This window comes from Salmo salar, chromosome ssa22 (assembly GCF_905237065.1).
Source record: "Salmo salar chromosome ssa22, Ssal_v3.1, whole genome shotgun sequence".
Taxonomy (NCBI): Eukaryota; Metazoa; Chordata; class Actinopteri; order Salmoniformes; family Salmonidae; genus Salmo; species Salmo salar.
In genome coordinates this window covers 41,996,348-42,020,145 of record NC_059463.1, presented here as the reverse complement: position 1 = coordinate 42,020,145, position 23,798 = coordinate 41,996,348, and the positions used below count along the sequence as shown (strand labels likewise).

The following is a 23,798-nucleotide window of genomic DNA, read 5'->3' as shown; positions in this document are numbered from 1 at the left end:
CCAACTGTCGGTGTGTGTAAGGACTTGGACCAACGTGTTACTGTTATGTAACTATTCTGTGATTAGCTACACAATTCCAATACACAGTCACCCCTTTGGTAGACAGTATCAGTGATGAAATCATATCAAACTATAGAACGTTACCATAATGGAATGCATTTGCAAACATTTGACAATGGGCGAGTTCACTTTGAATAGGCGGAGTTTGCACATTTTAGACAATTCCATTGGTCCTTAACTGAAATCACCCACCCGGGGCATGCAAAACAAACTGGCTGACTGAAGGGGAACATCACGTAATCCACTACCGCATCCTATCAATATGTTACATAAATCTAACCCAACTGTTAGGAATGCAGAAGTAGACTTCTATGGAACTGCAACAGAATATACATCCCCAGCATAAAAAAAATGTTAGTAGAAAGCTCAGATTATATTTACACAATGTTCAAATATTTATTTCAAACAGACAGCATCTCAAAAGAGAAACAAGAAAAAACCATCCAGATGAAAGAGCTCATGACTGTTTTAGTTTTCTGGATTCATTTTTTATTTGAGTAACAAAATGTGAAGTGCACTCAGCAAACTCCACACAAGTTTTCCAACCTGCTGTGTCAAGTATTTACACCACAAAAGCAAGGGGTTTCCCCTCTGTGTCCTTCCTTACACCCCCAATTAATTCATCCCACCTTACCATCTTGTATTTCCATGGTTGGCTGGAAGTCTCTTGGTATCAAGTTGTCCCAAGTTCTAGTTTGTCAAAGTTTTAAATATTTAAAATATTTACAGAGTCCAGTATTCCAAAAACTCCTAAATCCCACTGTTGGTCGTATAATGCGGAAACAGATGGAAGGGAACAGCCTTGTCTTGTTTAAGTAGAGAATGGAACAGCAGAGCTGGTGGAATCAAAAGGGGTTTGTTAGGCTGACAGTCCTCTCTACAAGATCTCAGTGCGTCCCAAATGGCACCCTATCCCCATATTGTGCATTACTTTTGACCAGGGCCCAAAGTAGTGCACCATATAAGAAATGGGGTGCCATTTGAGACGTGCCCTAAAAGTTTTTTTTAAAGTTCCTTCTTCCTCTATGGGAAAGGCTGAACAATGAAGTTTGTTTGTACATAATTACTGTACTTAAAAATACACGTTGAAATGTCTATTTTTGCCATTGTTTAATGGCTTCCATGATCCTTATGAAGAATTAAAAAATGAACAACAATCATTAAAAGATGAAGAATAAAAGGCCACCCACAAAGTAACTCATTCTTCTTACTCCCTACATCAAAATAAAACTCCCCAATAAATAGAAATACAGCAGAGATATAGGGTTCTGGTCTAGTCCATCCCTGAGCTCGCTCTTTTGAGAAGGACAAAAATACCAGCCAGGTGTGAAGAAAAAAAAAAGAGGTGACTTGGAAATGGTTTGAATAGGACGTTATTCCCAAATGTTCCCAGTGTCTCCAGGAGCAAAGACCCTGGCATTCCTCTTGTTTCCTGAGGCTCAACTTGGTGTACGTCCACTGAAGAGAAGAGGTGGTTCCTTTTCCCCGCTACAGGGGGGTGGCTTGTTACACAGAGGTGATGACAATCATGAGGTGAGGGGAGATATTGGAGATCCGGTTGAGGAGGTCAGGGGCTAGCCGGGATAAGTGGCTCTCCGAAAACTCACATGGTGGGAATATCTGCAACACATAGGCAGGCTGGAGAAGAGCGATAAAAATGGATCAGTTGAAAGACTATGCAATCTAAAGACCGCTCTAAAATGTAAAACATAACTTCACATTTACATACAAATAAAATGTTATCAAAAACCAGCAGTGGCTGAATGTTTGCAAAAACAGACAGACATCTACAGTAACAAACAAGCAGACTCACCTGATTGGAGCCTGGGTTGGGGACATTGATGATGCCTGCAGCCAGCTTGGCCTGCAAGTAGTTAATGAAAGCGGTCCTTAGGGCCTGGGTCTGATTCAGGACATCGTCCTGGTCCCGTCCACATGGAAGAGCTAGCAGGAGACAGAACTCACTCTCCCCCTGCAGGAAACAGAAATACACATTAGAACAGGCACATGTGATGTACATGAACTTGAGAAATTCCTCCTTAAAATTGAATTGGTCGTATTCACTACCAAAAGTAAGTGGACACCTGCTTGTCGAACATCTCATTCCAAAATCATGGGAATTAATGTGGAGTTGGTCCCCCCTTTGCTCCACTCTTCAGGGAAGGCTTTTCCACTGTTGGAACATTGCTGCGGGGACTTGCTTCCATTCAGACAAGAGCATTAGTGAAGTCAGGCACTGGTGTTGGGCGATTAGGCCTGGCTCACAGTCAGCATTTCAATTAATCCCAAAAGGTGTTTGATGGGGTTGATGTCAGGGCTCTGTGCATGCCAGTTTAGTTCTTCCACACCGATCTCAAACTATTTCTGTATGTACCTCGCTTTGTGCACAGGGGCAATGTCAAACTGACCAGGAAACAGCCTTCTTAAACTGTTGCCACAAAGTTAGAAGCACAGAATCATCTAGAATGTCATTGTATGTCAGGTTGGATGGGTCAAGTCCGGGCTCTGGCTGGGACACTCAAGGACATTCCGAGACTTGTCCCAAAGCCATTCCTCTGTTGCCTTGGCTGTGTGCTTAGGGTCGTTGTCCTGTTGGAAGGTGAACCTTCGCCCCAGTCTGAGGTCCTGCGTGCTCTGGAGCAGGTTTTCATCAAGGATCTCCATTTACTTTGATTTGTGGAGGGCTGCAGAGTTGGTTGTCCTTCTGGAAGGTTCTCCCATCTCCACAGAGGAACTCTGGAGCTCTGTCAGAGTGACCATCGGGTTCTTGATCACCTCCCTGACCAAGGCCCTTCTCCCCCGATTGCTCAGTTTGGCCAGGCGGCCAGCTCTAGGAAGAGTCTTGGTGGTTCCAAACTTCTTCCATTTAAGAATGATGGAGGCCACTGGGTTCTTGGGGACCTTCAATGCGGCAAACAAAAATCTCAGTTTGCACAAGGTCCAATGTAGTTCCTTGACAGCCGTCGTGGTATCGGCTTGAGGGGGAATATACACTGCTGTGATGACAGAATTCTCTTGGGAGGTAATACGGTCGGCATTTGACTGAGGTATTTGAGGTCGGGTGAACAGTTCCTGTACGTTACCACAATCACACCATGAGTAGTTAATAATGAAACATATATCTCCGCTTTATTTTTCCCCGGAGAGTTCTTTATTCCTGTGTGTGCGGTGTACTGAGAACCCAGCTGGCTGTATGGACGGGGACAGTATATCCGGAGAGAGCCATGATTCCATAAATCAGTGTTACTTTATTGTCCAGGGACTGAACATTAGCGAGCAATATACTTGGAAGCGGTATGAACAAATACTCCAATTCAGGAAAGTTAGCGCCGCTCTAATATCCAAAAGTTATTTCTGGCTGTATGTAATAGTGCAAAGGACGTTCTGAGCTAATAAAGTGAGAAACAACACAAAAAACTTTACACTGTAAAGTTGCTTAGGAGCCATGAACAGGGCGACCATGTCTATCGGGGCCATCTCGCCAGTCCTTTATGATTGGACCATTACTTTAGTTGCTGAGTGACTAGTTTAGTGAAAAGTGCTCCTTATCAAGTAGCATCCACTCACTTGCTGTTTGCATCCACTTACACTGGGCCAAGTTAACACAATTTAGGATGGACTCTCATCCGCATGATAGGGAAAATAACTTACTGTCATTCTTCTAGCCACACCATCCAGTTGTGATGCCTCAAGTCTCATTCTCTGGACGATCCGAAGCAGCGCTCCTCCCTCTGGTAAGGGCAGCGATCGTAGAGCCAATGCTTTGTTGCCACAGACAAAATGCAACTGGACAGCAGCTTGGTCATTCTTCAGTGCTAGCAGCCCTTGCCACACTATCGGGTACTTCTGCTCAAACAGAAAATAAAACAGTGATACAAAATGCTATTTATTTTTGCAAATATTTAAAATAATAATATAAAAACAATATAATTGTGAATAGTTTACCTACACTACACTTTGTCCTGTCCACTTTGCCCATACCTCTCTGGTCCTGTTCAGTTGTCGTTCTGGTTTTACACTCTCTCTAATTTGCTGTCTGTTCCCCATTTCCATACATCCTTAAGTGACTCACCGTGAGCAGCTGCACCATGTTGACAGGTTGGTGTCCAACTTGTTTCACCTTGCCATCAGCTTGTGACTGGCTGGGGTCTGTACCCTGCGGCCCAGAAGAGTGATTTTAGTCAAAACCAGTTGTTTTTCAAACATCATTCAAGACAATACCCCATGATCATTATCAAATTGTGCAGAGATACAGTACACTGAATAAGGTTTAACTCACTAAGGCAGAAGTGATGTTGATAGGTGCCTGGTTGATCCCAAAAGAAGTCTCTGGGATCTGGGAATGGACGGCCCGGGTGTTGCTGTACATTCCAGGATACTCTGAGAAGGAAGCTCCCGTCCCTGATGGTAGCAACTGCACCCTTTGCGGGGACGCCATGGCGGCCATAGATGGCCGAATCCCCATCATCCCATCCTTCAGAGGAGAGTGTGGGCTCTTGACCTCCTGTGGCTTTGTGCCATCCTTCTCAGAAACACCTTTAGTCAGCAGATGTGCCCTGGGGGACAGGGACGAGGTGATATTGGTAGATGTCGAAGAGGGTGGGACAGTCTCTTGGATGTGTCCCTGGTGTGGTTCTGAGGCAGAGCGCTCTCCCTGCGGGTGGTGCATGAGCACACGCATGTCCCTGGGTGACATGTACGGGTCCAGCTGTAGCCCGCTGCGTAGAGCTCCGTGGGGATCCACCTGCATAGTCTCTGCTTTCAGCTGGGTGGCAGATGGTCTCCCTGTGACCTGATGGAAGCGTCTGGCATCCTCTTGCTCTCCCTCGTGGCCCCTTACATTCCCAGGGTTAACCTTGAGGACCATGTCTCTGCCTACCGCCTGGGGCGAGGTGGGACGTTGCTGGAGAGGACCAGACCAGGGAGAGGCAAGAGGGTCTCCATGCTTCCCGAAACTCATCACAGAGAGGGGTGGTGTGTTCACCCTGACTTCTCCTTGGACAAGGTGCCCCATGGGGATTGCTTGGGAGACACGATGGGGTGACATCCTGCCAATGCCACCGTGAGCACTGTGAGGTTGCATGATGACAGACTGCTCAGGGTGGTGGACACTGGTGACATACTGCTGCATGGCGGGAAGGCCAGAGGGCAGCATCCCAGGGAGGCCTTTTGGAGAGGAGCCGCCAATGGGCGAGGACACTTTAGTGAATGGAGAGTGTGGGTGGCCTGACTTGCGAGGCGAACGGGGCTCCTGTTTGACCCCACTGAGATGTGACGGAGTTCTGTCAGTGGCCGAGCCGGAAACAAAGCCTACGTGGTTGCCAGCCGGAGAGGCCAAGTGGGGGCTCATTGCAGGACTTATGGCAGAGTTCCAAGATGGTTTACCCCCGTCAGCAGTCATAGCATCAGCCCCATCCACCTTCTTTGGATGCTTCAATAACATTGTGAACTCTGGATGATGGTAACCCATCACTTGTGGATTACCAACTGTCTGCTGGAGCCTCTTCACAACTCCTTGAGGCCCTGATGGGTAGGGAGATTCTAACTTTTCCATACCAGTGTTTTCTTGTTTAATGGCGGACACAGGTTGTTGCGTCTTAGGATGCCCATGGTCTGTCTGTATTTGAGGACACTTCGGAGTGTTTGACTGGGAGTGGGTATACATCTCCTGTTTTATTTGGGGCATGGACACAAGCTGCTGAGATTCCATGTCAACTGCAGTAGCTGGTGGGATCTGGCTGATTTTGGCACTTATCCTCTGTGGTCCCTCCTTGATCTGCCCTGAGTGACTCAGCACCACCACTCCCTCTGAGGTATTCACCCTTAGACCTGGGATAGAGCCTGTACCCAGACCGGAGCTCTCAACCAAGTACCTCCCAGCACTTCCACCCTCCTCACCAACTGATGGTCCATGGTACAAACCACTGTCCCTATCCTCCATGCTGGGCGGCCTGTATGCCAGCTTGGGAAGTGGCATGTCCACACAGGGATTTCTGTCAACTGACATATTGACTTTCTCCATGTCGGGTGGATTGCAAACACGACTGATAACAGAAGTGGCAGTGGAGGCGATAACAGAAATCACAGACTTCGACTCAGGGGATGGTAGTGAGGCTGGGGGCCGGACTACAGGCTGAGCTGGATGAGATGGCAGCCTGTTGTCATTTAGAGGGGCCTTACTAGTTACAGCAACCATTGGAGTATTACTATCAGAAGGGTGTGGAGGATCCCTAAGGGACGAGGTGCCCAGATTGGAAGGAACAGAACTACTGCATGGGACTGGGAGTGAAACATTTTTGTGCTTCATGAGAATCCTACGCAAGTCACTGATGTTGTGATCAGTCTCCATGTGCTCAGTGTCAAGGGGAAGTCCTGGGTTCTCTACGGGAGCTGCTGATGCTCTAGGAGAGGAAGGGACAACTGCATCCTTGGACTGGTTGAGCCAATCTGGTGGGGAAACTGGGATCCTGTTTGGCTGTGTGGTTCTGATGTTTGGCCGGGTTGGGGGTGGAGAAAGTGAGGGTGAGATGCACTCCGGTGGTGGTGGTTGTGTATGAGGCTTGAGGAGAGTGGGACTTTTGGTTGTGGGGCAGACAGGTTTCAGATGTTTAGGTGGAGGTTGCTCTGCAGGGGCTGGAGGCAACTTTGATTCTTTAGGCATGTCTGTAGTCTTGGGAGCCAAATGCGCCGTTTCAGGCTTCCAAGAGGTGGCTGTAATGACACCAGCAACTGTAGATGAGGGAATACTTTCTGGAGCAGGCTGTTCATTGGAGGGTGTGCTGTCTGATGTGATAACAGCGGTGTTCTCCGGTTCTGATGAACATTCTTTTACAGCATCCTTTTTGTTTGATTTTTGGCTCTTAGACCGCTTTGGTGTTTTAGCTCTGCCCTTAGCACCTTTCCTGGGTGTGGTTGGGAAAAAGGCCTCCCCCTGAATAGGGGATATGTTAGTCACAGGTTCAGCCCCTTGGTCGGCTGGATGAAGGTTGGAATCTCTAGATCTGAATCCACAACAGCACTATTTACCGGCTCTTGAGGCAGAGGGACGGCTATATCCTCACCCATAATGGAATCAATTGCAGCAGCAAGTTCATACTCACTAGCAGGATTGGCTGGTTTGTCTTCCTCAGTCTCAATTTTTAATTCTGCAGGTGGTTGGGCAGGTGGAGCGGGTGGCTCAGCTGGGAGGGTTGGGTCTGTCAGTTTAGCAATGTTCTCCACAGCTTGCTCCAGCTCCTGTTCCTGTTGTAGCAAAGTTTTAGGATCTATTGGAGGCTTATTCTCTGATGTCACCCCATCTTTATCCTCGTTGCTAAAACTCACATCTTTTCCTGGACTAGACTCTAATAATAATGGGTCATTAGTAGGTTCGCCTGGTTTAGTCTTTTTAGAAGAATCATCCTGATTTCCGAGTTCCTCATCCCCCATTTGAAGTAAATCTTTCACCTCAGTGACATTTAGTCTGATCTTGAGGTTCTTGAGGACAGGAGATTTTGGAGTCTGTGTCAAGCGTGGGGCTTTTCCTCTCCCACTCTTCTCCAAAACAGGCTGTTCTTCCATGACTGGAGGTTCAGTCTCTTTTTCACCTAATTTAGTTCCACTGGCTTTCTCCTCAATAGGGTCAATTTTCTGCCCGTCTTTATCTCTTGATTTCTCTGTTCCTAGTTGTTGCTTGACATTCTCCTCTTTTTTTGTCACAACTGGCACCACAGAATCTTCTTTACATGAGACAGTGGAATCTGGCATGGCCAAATTGTCCTCCTCTGTAAAATCTATAGGTTGAGCAACATCTTCAGGGGGCTCAGTTTTTTCCCCCTTCCTACTGGATCCAGTCACTGTGGGCATGGGTAACTGACTTGCCAACACTTTATGACCATGAGGAGAATGTCTGCCTTTTGACACTTTTGAGATTCTTTCACTACTCTCTGATTCATTGGAGTCTGTATCCTTGGTCTCCATTTTTGATCTATCCCCTTTAGCTGTTAACATGTCCTCTCCTTTTTGACGATTCTTAGGAGGACGTCCCCGCCTTGAGATGATAGGTGCAAGTGAATCCTGTTCTAATGGTTGCTGAGAGGCTGCTTCTTTGTCTCCACCTCGCTTTCGTGCAGAACGTGGTGACTCAGTTACATCCTTTCCAGCCCCCTTAGTGGCATCTTCCTCAACTGGGGTGGCATATACAGACTTCACATTTCTACGCCTTGCTCTTCCAACATATATACTTTGCTCTGTGCCATGCTCAGAGTCTGCACCATGTATGGGAGACTTGCCTGTGGATTTGGAATCCAAGCTTCCCTTCAAAGACTCCGCTCTAGGGGATGATGCACGTTTTGTGCGTTCACTCTTGCGTGTAAGTGGTTTCTCTGAACTATTTGCTGAAACCAAAGGAGTGAGTGGGACTTGAGTAGGAGACTTATTCTTTTTGTTCTTCGACTTCTGAGGTGGTGAAATTGACTCATCCCTGGTTTGATTATCAACAAGCACCTGTATCTGATTGAGATCAAGTTTCTTTTCCACTGTATGAGTGTCTGTATCTTCAGTGTTGGTATCCTCTTTTGAAATCTCATCAACAAGGTTAGGTGGTGTGGAACTTTTCAATTCAGGTGGTAATTCAGGAGGTGCCAGCTCAAGCTCAGAACGACTCAATAACGTTTTATGTATATGGCAATCACTGTTGGAAGACTGCTCAGGGGTCAATGTTTCAATATTCTGAGCTATATGTTTAGATTTCTCTTCACTGGGGAATCTTTTAACTTTTCTCACCAAACGAATGGGCTCGGGGGCTACTAAATTAACAGAAGCAGGGGGAGACATCGAACGGGGAGACATTTGCGGGAGGGGAGGGAGCTGTTCATTTTTTATGTTTTCTTCTTTAGTCAAAGGTTCTAGGGCAGCTGGCTCTAGGGATGGAGTAAACATGACACGTGTTTCCACTGGTGGAGACATCTCTTTGGGTGGAAGTAGTGGAGACATCTGCTTGGGTGGAGACATCTGCTTGGGTGGAGACATCTGCTTGGGTGGAGACATCTGCTTGGGTGGAGACATCTGCTTGGGTGGAGACATCTGCTTGGGTGGAAGGGGTGGAGACATCTGCTTGGGTGGAAGGGGTGGAGACATCTGCTTGGGTCGAGACATCTCCTTGGGCATAAGTGGGGGCTGGGAAATCATGTCCTCAGCAGGGCTAATAGGTTTAATCTCCTGATCCATGACAGGTTCTGAGGTTTTAGGTAACTGCAGAGGTTGCTGTTCTGCCTCAGGTGACTTCTCCACCCTACTGTCATCTATGGAATCTGCCTTTTTCACATCTGGTAGCGGTTGGTCTTTCTGCTGTTGAAGCCGTGTGAACTCCAAAAAGCGGCTATGGAAGAGGACAACTGGTTCTGTGTCAGGCTGCCCATCTGCCGGGCCTTGCTGACCAGTTTGCTGACCCTGACTCTGCTCAGGGTCCTCATGCTTTCGCTCAAGGTGCTGAAGGCGTCTTGAGTCCTGCTCAAAGATCGAGCTGTGAAGGAAACGTGAGGCAAACAGTTCCCTGCGTTCATGTTCCTCTGGCTTGGGCTTGGGCTCTTCCTTCCGGTCATCTAGTTTGTCTTCAGACCCACTACTGCGAATTTTCTTCTTCTTCATGTACCAAGAGGGTGTAGGTCGAGGTGCTGACTCAACCTTTTCAGTATCTTTCCTACTGCGTAAACCAGCAAAGTGTGAATCATAGTCCAAGAAAGACCAGTTGTCCTCCCTAGAGGAGGACAGAGACTTTGCTCGCTCTAGCAGGGCCTTGGTATCTGGTGTGATGGTTTGGTCAAGTGCAAAGGAGTAAAACTTCATCCTCTCCAAGGTGGCAAGCTTAGGGTCTGAAAATTTGTCCACTCTCTGCCTATCAGACAAAGGTACCGAAGTGGAGGGCATAGGAGAGTGTGGTTTGTTCTCTCTATCCTCCTCAGAATCGGATCGTACTTCCCCAGGCTCCAAATCATGCACAATTCCGTACTCCAAACGCTTGCGATGGTGTGGATTTTTTGCAATGCCTCTTGAGAAGTTTAAGTCGGGTAAAAAATCTTGCTTGACTCTGCTTTCCCAACGTTTTTCCCGCTCTTCCTCACTAATTTGTAAAGGAGTGTTTGGCTTGGACATTTGCATTGTATGTGTCCTTTTGACTGCCAGCTCCAGGTCTGGGTGGCTTTTATTCTCAGTTTTAACCTCCCTGAGGTGTGAAGATACCGCAAAGTCCTCTTCAGCATGATGAGAAAAGTGTTGCAAGCCTGGAGATGCAGTGTTGTTCCACTCAGGATCGTCAGCATGGTGAGAGAAGTGTTGCAAGCCTGGAGATGCAGTGTTGTTCCACTCAGGATCTTCACTCTTTTGCCGGAAGCTCCTGTAGACACGGTCCCCCCTCTTGGCACTAATATCTGCATCAAATTGCTCTAGTTTCTTGAGTTTATGAGATGGGAAATTATCTGTGACGTCTTGAGGTGGCTTGCCCACTTCATGTACCAGACTGCGGTGTTCAAGATCCTCCCTTTCTAAGTCTTGTGGAGTTCCTGGTTTTTCTTGTTTGTCTGGCTCTTGGAGCTGTTGGTGAAGTCTCCTTTGCTCCATCTGTTTGCGGTAACTCTGGGAGAGGTCAATATCCAGAGGCTCTTCCTTGACACCCTTGTCATTGTCCTGTGCACCATACTTGAAAGGGCTTGGTGGATCTTGATCTCTTGCATTATCCTGATCCATGTTCCCATCGTGGGAGAACCTTCTAGACATACTGTGGCGTTTTGAGTCTATAGGGTCCATGCTCCCCTCGGGCAGCTCTTCCTGTCCTCTCATTACAGGATCCTGACTGCCAGGAAACACCAGCCTCTCCGTTTTGGATCTTGAATACCTCCGCTGGGAGTCTTTTTGTTGAGCCTTATTGTTGCCATCCGTCTCTTTTGAAAAGGCAGTGCTTGCTCCAAAGTCTGGGGGTTGACTCCCATCCTCCAGCCTTCTCCTCTTCTGCCGAATGGTCCTCCCACTGGCATCTCCAAAGCGCCTCTTTCTCGCAGCCAGCCGATCAGAATCCAGTGATGGATCTTTCCCATCATTTCCAGTGTCAGACTTTTGGTGTTTCTTGGATCGTGTTTTAACATCCTTGTCTGCGATCTCACCTTTCCCTGACTCAAGCCTCTCACTTTTTACAGGCTCATGGCGAGAGGTTGACGCTGTCGGATCTGAAGGAGGAGGGTCATTGTCACCTTTATATATCTGTCTCTCAAGGCTGTCTTGGTCCGACACCTTTCCCCTTCCAGAGCCTCCATCCAGGCTGGGATCTAGCTTTGTCTCAGATGGTGGGATGCTGGGAGAATGCACCTTTCCTTTCCTTGATTTACTCTTCTCCCCTTTTTCTTTGTCACCTTTCTCCTTTCGTCTTCCCCGCTTGCTTTTCTCAGCCCCAGGTCCACGCTCACGCTCAGGTTCAACCAAGTGGGCGTCTTTTTCCAACCTGTCACTCTTAGAGCTGGCTCCATGTTCCAATGGAGGAGCCTTGTCAGCCTTGTCAAAGCGTGGTGGTGAGAGTGAGCTGCAACTACCACTTCGCTCAGAGGACTGACTGTAGACCCGTCGCTCTGGGTCTCTGGGAGCACGCTCAGATGGTGAAGGGGAGGCAGAAGGGGTGATCGGGCGCCGTGGATGAGACGGGCTCCACCTGACTCGGTCTGCCTCAAAGCGCTCCCGCTCCCTTTCTCGCTCCCTCTGGATGTATGTGTATTTCCGAATGTCCTGCTCAAAAGGATCTCGATAATCCCTGAACTCCCGAGGGTCCTCATGATAGCGTGGGTCAAAGTGTTCTCCCTGGTAATGCTCCAACTCCGAATACCGATCACGGCTGCGGGCGGGGTAATCTCTGTGAGGGTCTTCGGGGTAAATGGTGCCAGGGGTGCGTACATTCTCAAAGTAAGCTCTTTCTGCTGAGAACTCATGGTATGGAGGTCTTGGTCGTTCCTCTCTGTAAAGCAGGGGGTTGTGGAATGGGGGGGGGCATTGAAGTGAGATCCAATAAGTACACCAGAAAACAGTAATTCAAAAGTATTCCCTCCATTCATCTCACATTACAAATGTGAACCTTACCTTCTTTCAGTTGGAATTTCATAGAAGTCTCTAATGTCTTGCCCAGAGGCCTGCATAGAGCGATAAAAAGCCATCTGACTCTCTTGGCTGGCAAAATCCACCTGCAAATAAACTAATTAGCTCCCTTCATCTGGTTTACTGTTCAAATGTCAGTCACTGATTGATTAATGAAACATATTTATTCATACTTTTATTTTGTTGCCTCCGATCTTCCAGCCTTTGGTCTCCCTGACAGCTGCCTGTGCAAAATCTGTATTGTTATACAAGATGAGAGCCATCCCCTTCAACCTGTCAAACACCACCTAAAAGAGGAAAAGCAGAAATCTTGTTTAGAACAACTTCTCTAATATAGTATCAAAAATGTCAGGGATTACAAGAACATTGGGGAGGGAAAAAAAGGGTAGACCTTGACTACATGTCCATAGCGGCAGAAGTGGCGTGTGAGATATTGCTCTGTGATGTTGGAAGCCAAACCGTCCAGCCAAACACATGTTGTGGGCATACTCTTTCCAAAACCCAGCTGCAAAGGAGACCGAAAACACATGGTGTAGAAACATTGACAATAATAATTGCAGCGCGTAGTTCTGTATCACTGAACTCAATTCCTTTTGTACCAACATGGATAACTAGAGGTAAGGGCAATATAGATTTATGAATAATACCTTGAGCCGGTTGCTCCCTAAATACTCTCCATCCATCTTCTTTATAGCTTTGCAGACACTGGCAATATCAGAATACTGCACAAAGGCGTATTGAGGAATACCATTGACTTTTTTAATGTCAATATCCTGTATGAGGGATGACAAAATGCATAAATATTCAAAAGACAGAACAAAACAGGCAATTCTCTGGCATTTTTTAGAAGAGATTTTAACTTGCAGTGTGCAGTAACATACATACCACAATCTCTCCAAAGCGCTGGAAGATATCAAGGAGCTGTTGGTAACTGGTGGTCTTCTCCAAGTTGCCGATAAACAGGGTCCTTGTGGCCTTGGGGTGGAATTCATCAATCCGTCCATCTAATGGCCTGAATTCATTCTCGCTCTCAGTTTCTGAGGGAAAGACTTCTATTACAATCACTAAACAAGACAATAGAAGTACAATCAACAGTATGTGAATGACCACTCATTACAACTGCATTAGGATTTAAGGCCCAAGCTCAAATAATGAAAGAATTACAGATTACATTACGACACTAAAAAGTTTCATACCAGGGCCGTTCCAGACAGAAACCTCAATCATCATGCCGAAAAAAAGCTTTCCTTTGGAGACGTTGAGGGCTTTCTCTTGGTCTTCCTGCTGTCTGAAGAACACCAGACCATATCGGTCCTCTGAGGCCCCGTGGATCTGCACAGATGTCACTTTCCCATGTTTCTTGAACTCATGGAACAGTCCATCTTTCAAACTTGTGTCTGGCGAGGGAAATGGACAGTTAATTGATGCTTGATATGGGTCATGCAGCTGCATCGTGAGGGACAAAATAAAATGTTATGTCAAGGTGGAGAATGGGGGGGGGTGCTTTGATTAGCTACCTCTATAGCTGAACATGTAGACACGAAATGGCAGAGGATTACGATATTTATTGGTGACCCCCTTCATAATGTCATGGTGCCCAGCAAAGTAGAACCAGAATGTCAAGGTGCACAGCAAAGTCCAGACAGATTGCATGTTTATGAGTATGCTGCTAGGTATTGGTACTCACCTGTGGAACGCACTGGTAGGTTCTGCACCCTGATGCCAAAGCTTCTGCGTGGCTCATCACCTTCCATCACCATGGAGCAGGGCTGAGAGGGAGGTGCATGTGTAGCAGAGGACTGAACAGAGCGTGCACGAGACCCTTCACTTGAACTGCTGTTTGAATCGCTGCTGCCAAATGGACAAATGTGAGGAAAGATAGGGGGTAATGTTCAGAGGGTCTTCAGCTAACTTGACTAAATAAAAAAGGGTACATTTGTATGCATCTCAAGTCAGCGATATTCTCTCCATAATCCTGGAGTCAAGCAAGGTATTTTACAACTGGGTAAGTGGAATATGTTCACTTCTGTTGCTACATTCTCTACAACATAGGCTAATTGACTGATGTGTGCTCCATCCATAGAAACAATAACATCCACACCATCACAAAAGCACATCCTACCTGCCACTGCCAGTGCTGCTGGTGCTGCTGACAGAATCAGAGCTAGAGGACCTACTGCGGGACCTAGAGCATGGACCTCTTTCTGGGGAGAGGGGGGCTCTTTTGGGGGAATGGGGGGCTTTGGGTGTTTGCCCTGTGGTCCTTTGCGGGGAGGGGTGTCGAGACTGTGAGGAATGAGATGATCGACTGCGGCGGTGATGGTAAGCCCTGTCAACACGACGCCCCCTGTCATCTCGATAGGGGTCGCGGCGTGCAGCACTAGACAAGGTGAAGGGATCTCCTCGGATCCTGGACTCAAAATGAGGCTCTGGGGTTTCAAAGCTCCCACCCATGGCACTGCTACTTCCAGGGCCAGGGCTAACTCCAGCTGCAAACATGGTGCGATCGCGGTAATAGTCTGCGTTGTAGTGACGCTGTCTATCAAAAGTGCCAGTGCGCTCATGGTGTCCATAGGGGCTGTGATCATATGCACGCTCCCGGGTCTCTGAGCTGCTGGAAGACACAGGTAAAGGATGGATGGATAGGGGAGAGAGACAGAGTAGATATAGAGAGGGCGAGTGTTAGTGTGACTCCAAAAATACAGATAACTAGTTCCAATACACAATGAAGCTTAAAATAGGCAGTGCACTGTTAAAATGTCAACTTAAATACACACAAACAGGGACCCCGCTGCGCACGGGACTATGAAGATAAAGGCCAATCATTTGTGATTCCATTAGAAGCAATAGAATACATGAGAGGCATTTGGTCAATTCAAACGATAGGTGTGTAGACATTAAATTATGTCCTCTAGTATTAATGCTGATAGACAGATTGTATCTGTTAGGAAATAAAAATGGGGCAGATCTACACTGGAGACGCATACAGTAGAGCTGGGCGATATGAAGAAGAAAAAAAAAAATCCATATTGTGATAAATTGCCTGAATTCATGCGATAAGGATAAATAGAATTCTAAGTTTAGTGCCTTTATTTTTATGATCCTTTATAGTACTACTACTAGTTTGATGGTTGTTTTTATGATCCTTTATAGTACTACTACTAGTGTGATGGTTGTTTTTATGATCCTTTATAGTACTACTACTAGTGTGATGGTTGTTTTTATGATCCTTTATAGTACTACTACTAGTGTGATGGTTGTTTTTATGATCCTTTATAGTACTACTACTAGTGTGATGGTTGTTTTTATGATCCTTTATAGTACTACTACTAGTGTGATGGTTGTTTTTATGATCCTTTATAGTACTACTACTAGTGTGATGGTTGTTTTTATGATCCTTTATAGTACTACTACTAGTGTGATGGTTGTTTTTATGATCCTTTATAGTACTACTACTAGTGTGATGGTTGTTTTTATGATCCTTTATAGTACTACTACTAGTGTGATGGTTGTTTTTATGATCCTTTATAGTACTACTACTAGTGTGATGGTTGTTTTTATGATCCTTTATAGTACTACTACTAGTGTGATGGTTGTTTTTATGATCCTTTATAGTACTACTACTAGTGTGATGGTTGTTTTTATGATCCTTTATAGTACTACTACTAGTGTGATGGTTGTTTTTATGATCCTTTATAGTACTACTACTAGTGTGATGGTTGTTTTTATGATCCTTTATAGTACTACTACTAGTGTGATGGTTGTTTTTATGATCCTTTATAGTACTACTACTAGTGTGATGGTTGTTTTTATGATCCTTTATAGTACTACTACTAGTGTGATGGTTGTTTTTATGATCCTTTATAGTACTACTACTAGTGTGATGGTTGTTTTTATGATCCTTTATAGTACTACTACTAGTGTGATGGTTGTTTTTATGATCCTTTATAGTACTACTACTAGTGTGATGGTTGTTTTTATGATCCTTTATAGTACTACTACTAGTGTGATGGTTGTTTTTATGATCCTTTATAGTACTACTACTAGTGTGATGGTTGTTTTTATGATCCTTTATAGTACTACTACTAGTGTGATGGTTGTTTTTATGATCCTTTATAGTACTACTACTAGTGTGATGGTTGTTTTTATGATCCTTTATAGTACTACTACTAGTGTGATGGTTGTTTTTATGATCCTTTATAGTACTACTACTAGTGTGATGGTTGTTTTTATGATCCTTTATAGTACTACTACTAGTTTGATGGTTGTTTTTATGATCCTTTATAGTACTACTACTAGTGTGATGGTTGTTTTTATGATCCTTTATAGTACTACTACTAGTGTGATGGTTGTTTTTATGATCCTTTATAGTACTACTACTAGTGTGATGGTTGTTTTTATGATCCTTTATAGTACTACTACTAGTGTGATGGTTGTTTTTATGATCCTTTATAGTACTACTACTAGTGTGATGGTTGTTTTTATGATCCTTTATAGTACTACTACTAGTGTGATGGTTGTTTTTATGATCCTTTATAGTACTACTACTAGTGTGATGGTTGTTTTTATGATCCTTTATAGTACTACTACTAGTGTGATGGTTGTTTTTATGATCCTTTATAGTACTACTACTAGTGTGATGGTTGTTTTTATGATCCTTTATAGTACTACTACTAGTGTGATGGTTGTTTTTATGATCCTTTATAGTACTACTACTAGTGTGATGGTTGTTTTTATGATCCTTTATAGTACTACTACTAGTGTGATGGTTGTTTTTATGATCCTTTATAGTACTACTACTAGTGTGATGGTTGTTTTTATGATCCTTTATAGTACTACTACTAGTTTGATGGTTGTTTTTATGATCCTTTATAGTACTACTACTAGTGTGATGGTTGTTTTTATGATCCTTTATAGTACTACTACTAGTGTGATGGTTGTTTTTATGATCCTTTATAGTACTACTACTAGTGTGATGGTTGTTTTTATGATCCTTTATAGTACTACTACTAGTGTGATGGTTGTTTTTATGATCCTTTATAGTACTACTACTAGTGTGATGGTTGTTTTTATGATCCTTTATAGTACTACTACTAGTGTGATGGTTGTTTTTATGATCCTTTATAGTACTACTACTAGTGTGATGGTTGTTTTTATGATCCTTTATAGTACTACTACTAGTGTGATGGTTGTTTTTATGATCCTTTATAGTACTACTACTAGTGTGATGGTTGTTTTTATGATCCTTTATAGTACTACTACTAGTGTGATGGTTGTTTTTATGATCCTTTATAGTACTACTACTAGTTTGATGGTTGTTTTTATGATCCTTTATAGTACTACTACTAGTGTGATGGTTGTTTTTATGATCCTTTATAGTACTACTACTAGTGTGATGGTTGTTTTTATGATCCTTTATAGTACTACTACTAGTGTGATGGTTGTTTTTATGATCCTTTATAGTACTACTACTAGTGTGATGGTTGTTTTTATGATCCTTTATAGTACTACTACTAGTGTGATGGTTGTTTTTATGATCCTTTATAGTACTACTACTAGTGTGATGGTTGTTTTTATGATCCTTTATAGTACTACTACTAGTGTGATGGTTGTTTTTATGATCCTTTATAGTACTACTACTAGTGTGATGGTTGTTTTTATGATCCTTTATAGTACTACTACTAGTGTGATGGTTGTTTTTATGATCCTTTATAGTACTACTACTAGTTTGATGGTTGTTTTTATGATCCTTTATAGTACTACTACTAGTGTGATGGTTGTTTTTATGATCCTTTATAGTACTACTACTAGTGTGATGGTTGTTTTTATGATCCTTTATAGTACTACTACTAGTGTGATGGTTGTTTTTATGATCCTTTATAGTACTACTACTAGTGTGATGGTTGTTTTTATGATCCTTTATAGTACTACTACTAGTGTGATGGTTGTTTTTATGATCCTTTATAGTACTACTACTAGTGTGATGGTTGTTTTTATGATCCTTTATAGTACTACTACTAGTGTGATGGTTGTTTTTATGATCCTTTATAGTACTACTACTAGTGTGATGGTTGTTTTTATGATCCTTTATAGTACTACTACTAGTGTGATGGTTGTTTTTATGATCCTTTATAGTACTACTACTAGTGTGATGGTTGTTTTTATGATCCTTTATAGTACTACTACTAGTGTGATGGTTGTTTTTATGATCCTTTATAGTACTACTACTAGTGTGATGGTTGTTTTTATGATCCTTTATAGTACTACTACTAGTGTGATGGTTGTTTTTATGATCCTTTATAGTACTACTACTAGTGTGATGGTTGTTTTTATGATCCTTTATAGTACTACTACTAGTGTGATGGTTGTAGCCATCAATTGTCACGTTAACAGTCACCCATATTAGCAAACTTATTTCATTTCAAACTACGGATTTCTCTAGTATAGGTTACTTATCGTAATGAAATAAACCAACAAAATTCCTGCGATAGCTGATTGGTGTGGATAACTTTCTATTTATCGTCCCAGCTCTAGCATAGAGTAAGGTAACCCTCAGATAGGTTTAGTTTCATAAGGGCCCTACTTGAGACTCAAAAATGCATTAACACACATTGTGAGAATGTCTTTGTTGGCCAAACGTAACACAACCGCATCTGTGAAACTATTAAACTCCATCGTTTGCATTTATTCTAATTATCTAGAAGCTGTGTCATATCACATTTGTCAGAGTGAGCAAGTGAGTTCCTACTGAGATCAAATACAATTTCTGAATGAAGTAAGAACAGTGGGTCTTGGCAGTTGAGGGAAATGCTGGTGGGCCTGCTAGATCTTAACTAGCCTATATTAAGCCACCTAGTAACTAAGAGAAAAAGAAAGAAAGGAAGAGAGACAGAAAAAGAGTGACAGAAAAGAAAGAGAGCAAGGAAGAGAAAGAAAGGCAAGCCCTCTGGCCCAAGCAGCTGCATCTTTTTCTCTAAAAGCTCTAACAATTAGTGCAGGAGACGAGGAAAAGAGACGCAGAGGGCAGGACAATACCAACCTTTTCCAAACGCAGTAACCGAACCTATAATCCCAAATAAAATCTAGGTCGTCAGAATTGTGAGAGCCGGAATAAAAAGCAAAAATCATTTGGATTAAAAAAAAAACACTTGAGCAAAAAGGTTATTTTGTCTTCATGTGTACAGAGTCTGACGTTCGAGTAGAACACCGGGTAGGGTAGGCATCTTAGGTATAATCCACCATCTCTTAATCTCTTCGTTTGATGTAAAAAGAAAGAAAACAACCAAAGAAATTGATTTCTTATGACAACGATTGATACAGGTTGAATTTGAAAAAAAGATGAGTCCCACTTAAGGGCATAGCGGTGCATTTCAAAAGTGACACTAGAGACGGGATAGACTGAAAACATATCCAACTTGCTACAATAAAGAAGGAACAAGTCTGAGTTGTCTGCATATTACTGTCCAAAATAGAGATCTGTATTATTCCTCTTCAAAACTAGCAATCCAGTTTGCATACCCTCCAGTAAAAAAACAGTATCTTCTCTCACCATAATGCACGGAATAATCCTAGTCCACTGCAACGTAATTAATTCCTTAAAATAGCACTATTACATATCCCAAGGGGCAAATAGACAGTCTACTCCCATCACTGTGTAGATGACATCTTCAGGCTTCATTCGGTTTTCTTTGAAAATGCAGACGTTTCTGTTCTTTGCTAGTAACCCCAAATACTGATGCTGAGAGGATATACAGCTAAATCCACACTGGAGCGGAGTAATCCAGCAAAAGAAGTGCGGTTACACCTGTGTACATCCTATACCCAACATCCTTACATCCAATGTGGGGGGTTACTTCCATGAGGCAGGTACATCCATAATGCATGTCTTCAGTTGTCTTCACGGCCATCTCTCTCTGAAAAATATTCCAATGGAATTTCTTGATAGGTGTTCTGTTACTCCTCAGTCTCTCTTTAGTTCCTTTTGATATAAACTCCATACTAAATTACAATTATACACTGTAAAATGTAAATTCCCTTGTCTGAAAATGATCAACTAGCTGTGAATGATGTATTGATGGGGCCCTGTGATGACACCTAGCCAATTTACATCCTTACGATGGCAACTTACATCCCTTGGTCCATGATGTTATTTAAATCCAGACAAATAGCAGATATCCTTGGTTTGGAGACTTCCAGAAAAATGCTCTCTGCCCAGCAGTGGAAAGGTGGTGAAGAAAAAAACGACAATCCTCCCTGTCTTCTCTGATGTATAGTCCATAGGTGAATTAACCTGCCTGAATATAATTCTCAAGAAAATATAGGGGTATTTAATCCATCACAGGCAACGATTTACTTCCAAAGAACGACGATCCCAGGTAAATCGCGGTTAGAATCCATGGTTTGTAAAATGAAAATATCCGAAAACTCACCAGGATAAAATCCAACAAATGTGATATATCCAAACTCAACAGGATATTCCCCACAGGTGTAATATCCAACGTGAAAGCAGGATACGTTTCACATAATAAATCCGAAATTTTGAATAATACCTCATACATCCATACCTCTTTAATGATTTGCATAAACAACTAACTTAGATCCCGCAAAAAAAGGCCAGGTCTGTGCGGATGGTAAAGGGATTGTTCCCTAGGTTACCTTTATGTAAAACTGTAAGGAATCTATTGCCCTTGCTTTATTAATAACCCAACAATGAAATGATGTTATTGCGGGATATAATATATATATATTTTTACTGACACCCTGATCCCCCAGTACTTCAGAGGGAGACTATGTCCACTTACCAGTCTCTTATCCGTTCATACCGCCCCTCTCTGGTGTGGAGGGACACTGGGGGGCCAAACACTGGACCCACTGCCCCCCTAGAGAATCCTGAAACATCCCGCCCGTGACTGCTCGACGTGGGGTTGTCATCAAGGCCCCGAACAGCACTAGGGACAGACCCAGGTTCGTTGTAGTCAGTGCGCAGGTCTCTGTCCCCCATCTTGTTGACAGCATTGTGAGCCTTCTGTGCACTTTTGATATCGACAAAATCCACAAAGGCTGCCACGCCGCCCTCCGACCCTCGCTTCCGCAGGACCTTGACGCTCTCCACACGTCCATAGCTGAGGAGCAAGAACAAAGAGACAAAATATGTCACACTATTGAGATACTATGTACGCGTCCATTCAGACTTATGATAAGAACAATAATATAATAGTTAGCCTAGTAGCTAGATTTTTAAACATCAAAGAAAGCACAGGAGCCCGATTTTGCCTGGCAGCCAATTAGTCAAATTAGCATTAAAGGGAAAATCCACTCATTGTGGTGTGTGTGTGTATATATATATATATATATATATATATATATATATATATATATATATAAAATAATTTTCCCCCCATTACTCCACTGTTGATACAGAAAAAAATGTTTTGCATGTCAGCAGTCAAGTTTTCCAGATATTAAACTTTCAAGAAGCAGAGTCACCGGCATGACGATGTGGCCGGTGACACTTTACTTCTTTAAAGTCCAATATCTTGAAAACTTGACTGCTGACATGCAAAACATTGGGACTCTATCAACAGTGGACTAAGAAAAAAACCCACCAAACAATACTTTGAGTGGACTTTCCCTTTAAAAATGGAGGCCCAAGTCTTTTGGCGCCTTTGCGTAGTGAACTTTTAAAAAATTCTCAACTTAAAGTTGTTCTATTCCTTAACTAAATCCTCTTCCATAGAATATGAGGGTCAGTGGAACCTGTGGATTACAATTCTGCTTTAATATGAATTTATTATTAGTGTGAAAATAGTGTGCTCTGCTGTTATTTTTAAGTCATTGAAAAAATGCCAAGAACTCAAATGTTGGTTCTTCAGTAGTTGCACACTTTAACTGAAACACTAGATCCATGTGCTGGTGTACACAGTGCTCATGTTCACTGAATCAAAGAACCTAACGTTAGGCTCAAAGTAGTTGATTACGATGTAAATAGTTTCAAATAACTTATCATAACCGCAAGAAAGTAGCTACCTCCCTGCAACTTTAAAGCTTTAGAATATTGAGGGATCCAATAACGTTACCTGGCACACGCTTGAGGATCGAGCAGAGAGATTCATGATTATGGTAGCCACTTTTCGGACCATATGAACCGCTAAACATTGCAGTTAAGACGTGATGAATTATGCAGTGAACGAGCGATAGAATCAAGAAGCCCATACGTTACACGAGGGCTTTCATCATGTTAGCACGTTGATGAACTCGCCGCCAGGCAATCAAACACGATATCATCCGCTAGGTAATTACGGCAGCTAACGAAGCTAGCAGTAGCATCGGAGGAACGTGGAGAAACCATGCATTTAGCGCTAAAGTTACATGACTTTGCATTATTCAGTAATCCAACTAATGATTAGCAATATAGCCCCTACAAAACATAAGTTGTAGATGATGTGTTACCACATCCTTCAATAATAACATTTGCTACCTAACTAGTATGTTAGCTATATTTCTTGCTGAACTAGCTACCAAGGCATTAACTGATGTAGCTAGCGACGTTGTTAACGTATATCAAGTGAGCAAACGACAAAATGGTAGCTAGTTAGCTAACAAGCTAGCATTCAGTGGCATTTCAGCTTGCTGGATTCCAATAAATTGTGAAATTCTGGTATATTGTGTGTTGGTTAAAAATATCACGGGGGAAACAATCTTAAACAACAGAGGCCATTTGGTGTTGTATCTTGATGATGGCTAACGTTAGCTAGCTCAGATAGCTAGCTATTGGACACAGAGCGCGCTGCCTCTCCTCTTGCGTAACTTACCGTTTAAAATGTTCGACAATTTTCTCCTCTCGAACATGTTCGGGTAAATTTCCCACCCAAAGGTGCCTGGTTTCCCGAACCATCATGTACGTTACTTTCCCCCTTCATACACATATGCTCTAGCAAGTTTTGATCTCCGCCGGTCGGGAAGTCCGCGTTACAAAATGAACGACGAGTGATTCCGTGTAAAAAAAATGTATCTTGGCCTAGTGAGCTCCGTTCCAATGCCTCCGAATGTGTGTGTATTCTTCCCTGTGACGACGGCTTCGTTTCTCATGATTTGCGCGCTCCCGAGATCATGCGACAGCTATTCGAGAGCAATTATCCGTGCTTTTTACATTTCATAATAATGTAGCAGTCCTTGGGCTTTGCATTATAAAACACATCTATGCATCATCAGAGGTTGTAATGAATCGAGAAGTCATTCTGACTTCGTTACTATGTTGCCTGAGGGTGATCTGTGATTATATGCTCCCCAAAATGGCTTATTCCAAGGCAACCCTGTGCTGACAAGGAATGGCACGATCTTTGCCTGCAGTGAATTGACAGGATAAGCGTAATTCTTCCCAAATCAAAGAGCCTTTATTTGTATCATGGCTTTGTGAATATTCTATTTAAATGGAGGTTGATTAAGCAAGTAATCTTTGTATGTCTAAATCATGGAGGTTTTAATGACACCTCTACTGTGTGTGCTCTGATATTGCATAACACACCATGTCCACCCCTATCATTGTTTATGTTCTCAGAACTATACAGCCCCTGGGTTTATTCCCCTTGCATAGATCCTGTTTTCCTTGCATATGCCTATAATTTATT

At 43.3% G+C, this 23,798-nt stretch overlaps 1 protein-coding gene across 1 annotated transcript; it reads right to left on the bottom strand.

The window, feature by feature from the left end:
- Positions 1-431: 431 nt before the first annotated feature.
- On the bottom strand, positions 432-23,437 carry LOC106583464 (msx2-interacting protein-like). The gene is given in 16 exon segments (XM_014167670.2): positions 432-1,698; positions 1,874-2,032; positions 3,712-3,906; positions 4,133-4,216; positions 4,340-7,013; positions 7,016-12,034; positions 12,157-12,257; positions 12,345-12,458; positions 12,563-12,676; positions 12,819-12,944; positions 13,057-13,208; positions 13,368-13,568; positions 13,859-14,022; positions 14,294-14,785; positions 20,973-21,293; positions 22,983-23,437. Coding segments are annotated over 16 exon segments (10,131 nt in total). The 5' UTR covers positions 23,066-23,437; the 3' UTR covers positions 432-1,566.
- Positions 23,438-23,798: the final 361 nt, after the last annotated feature.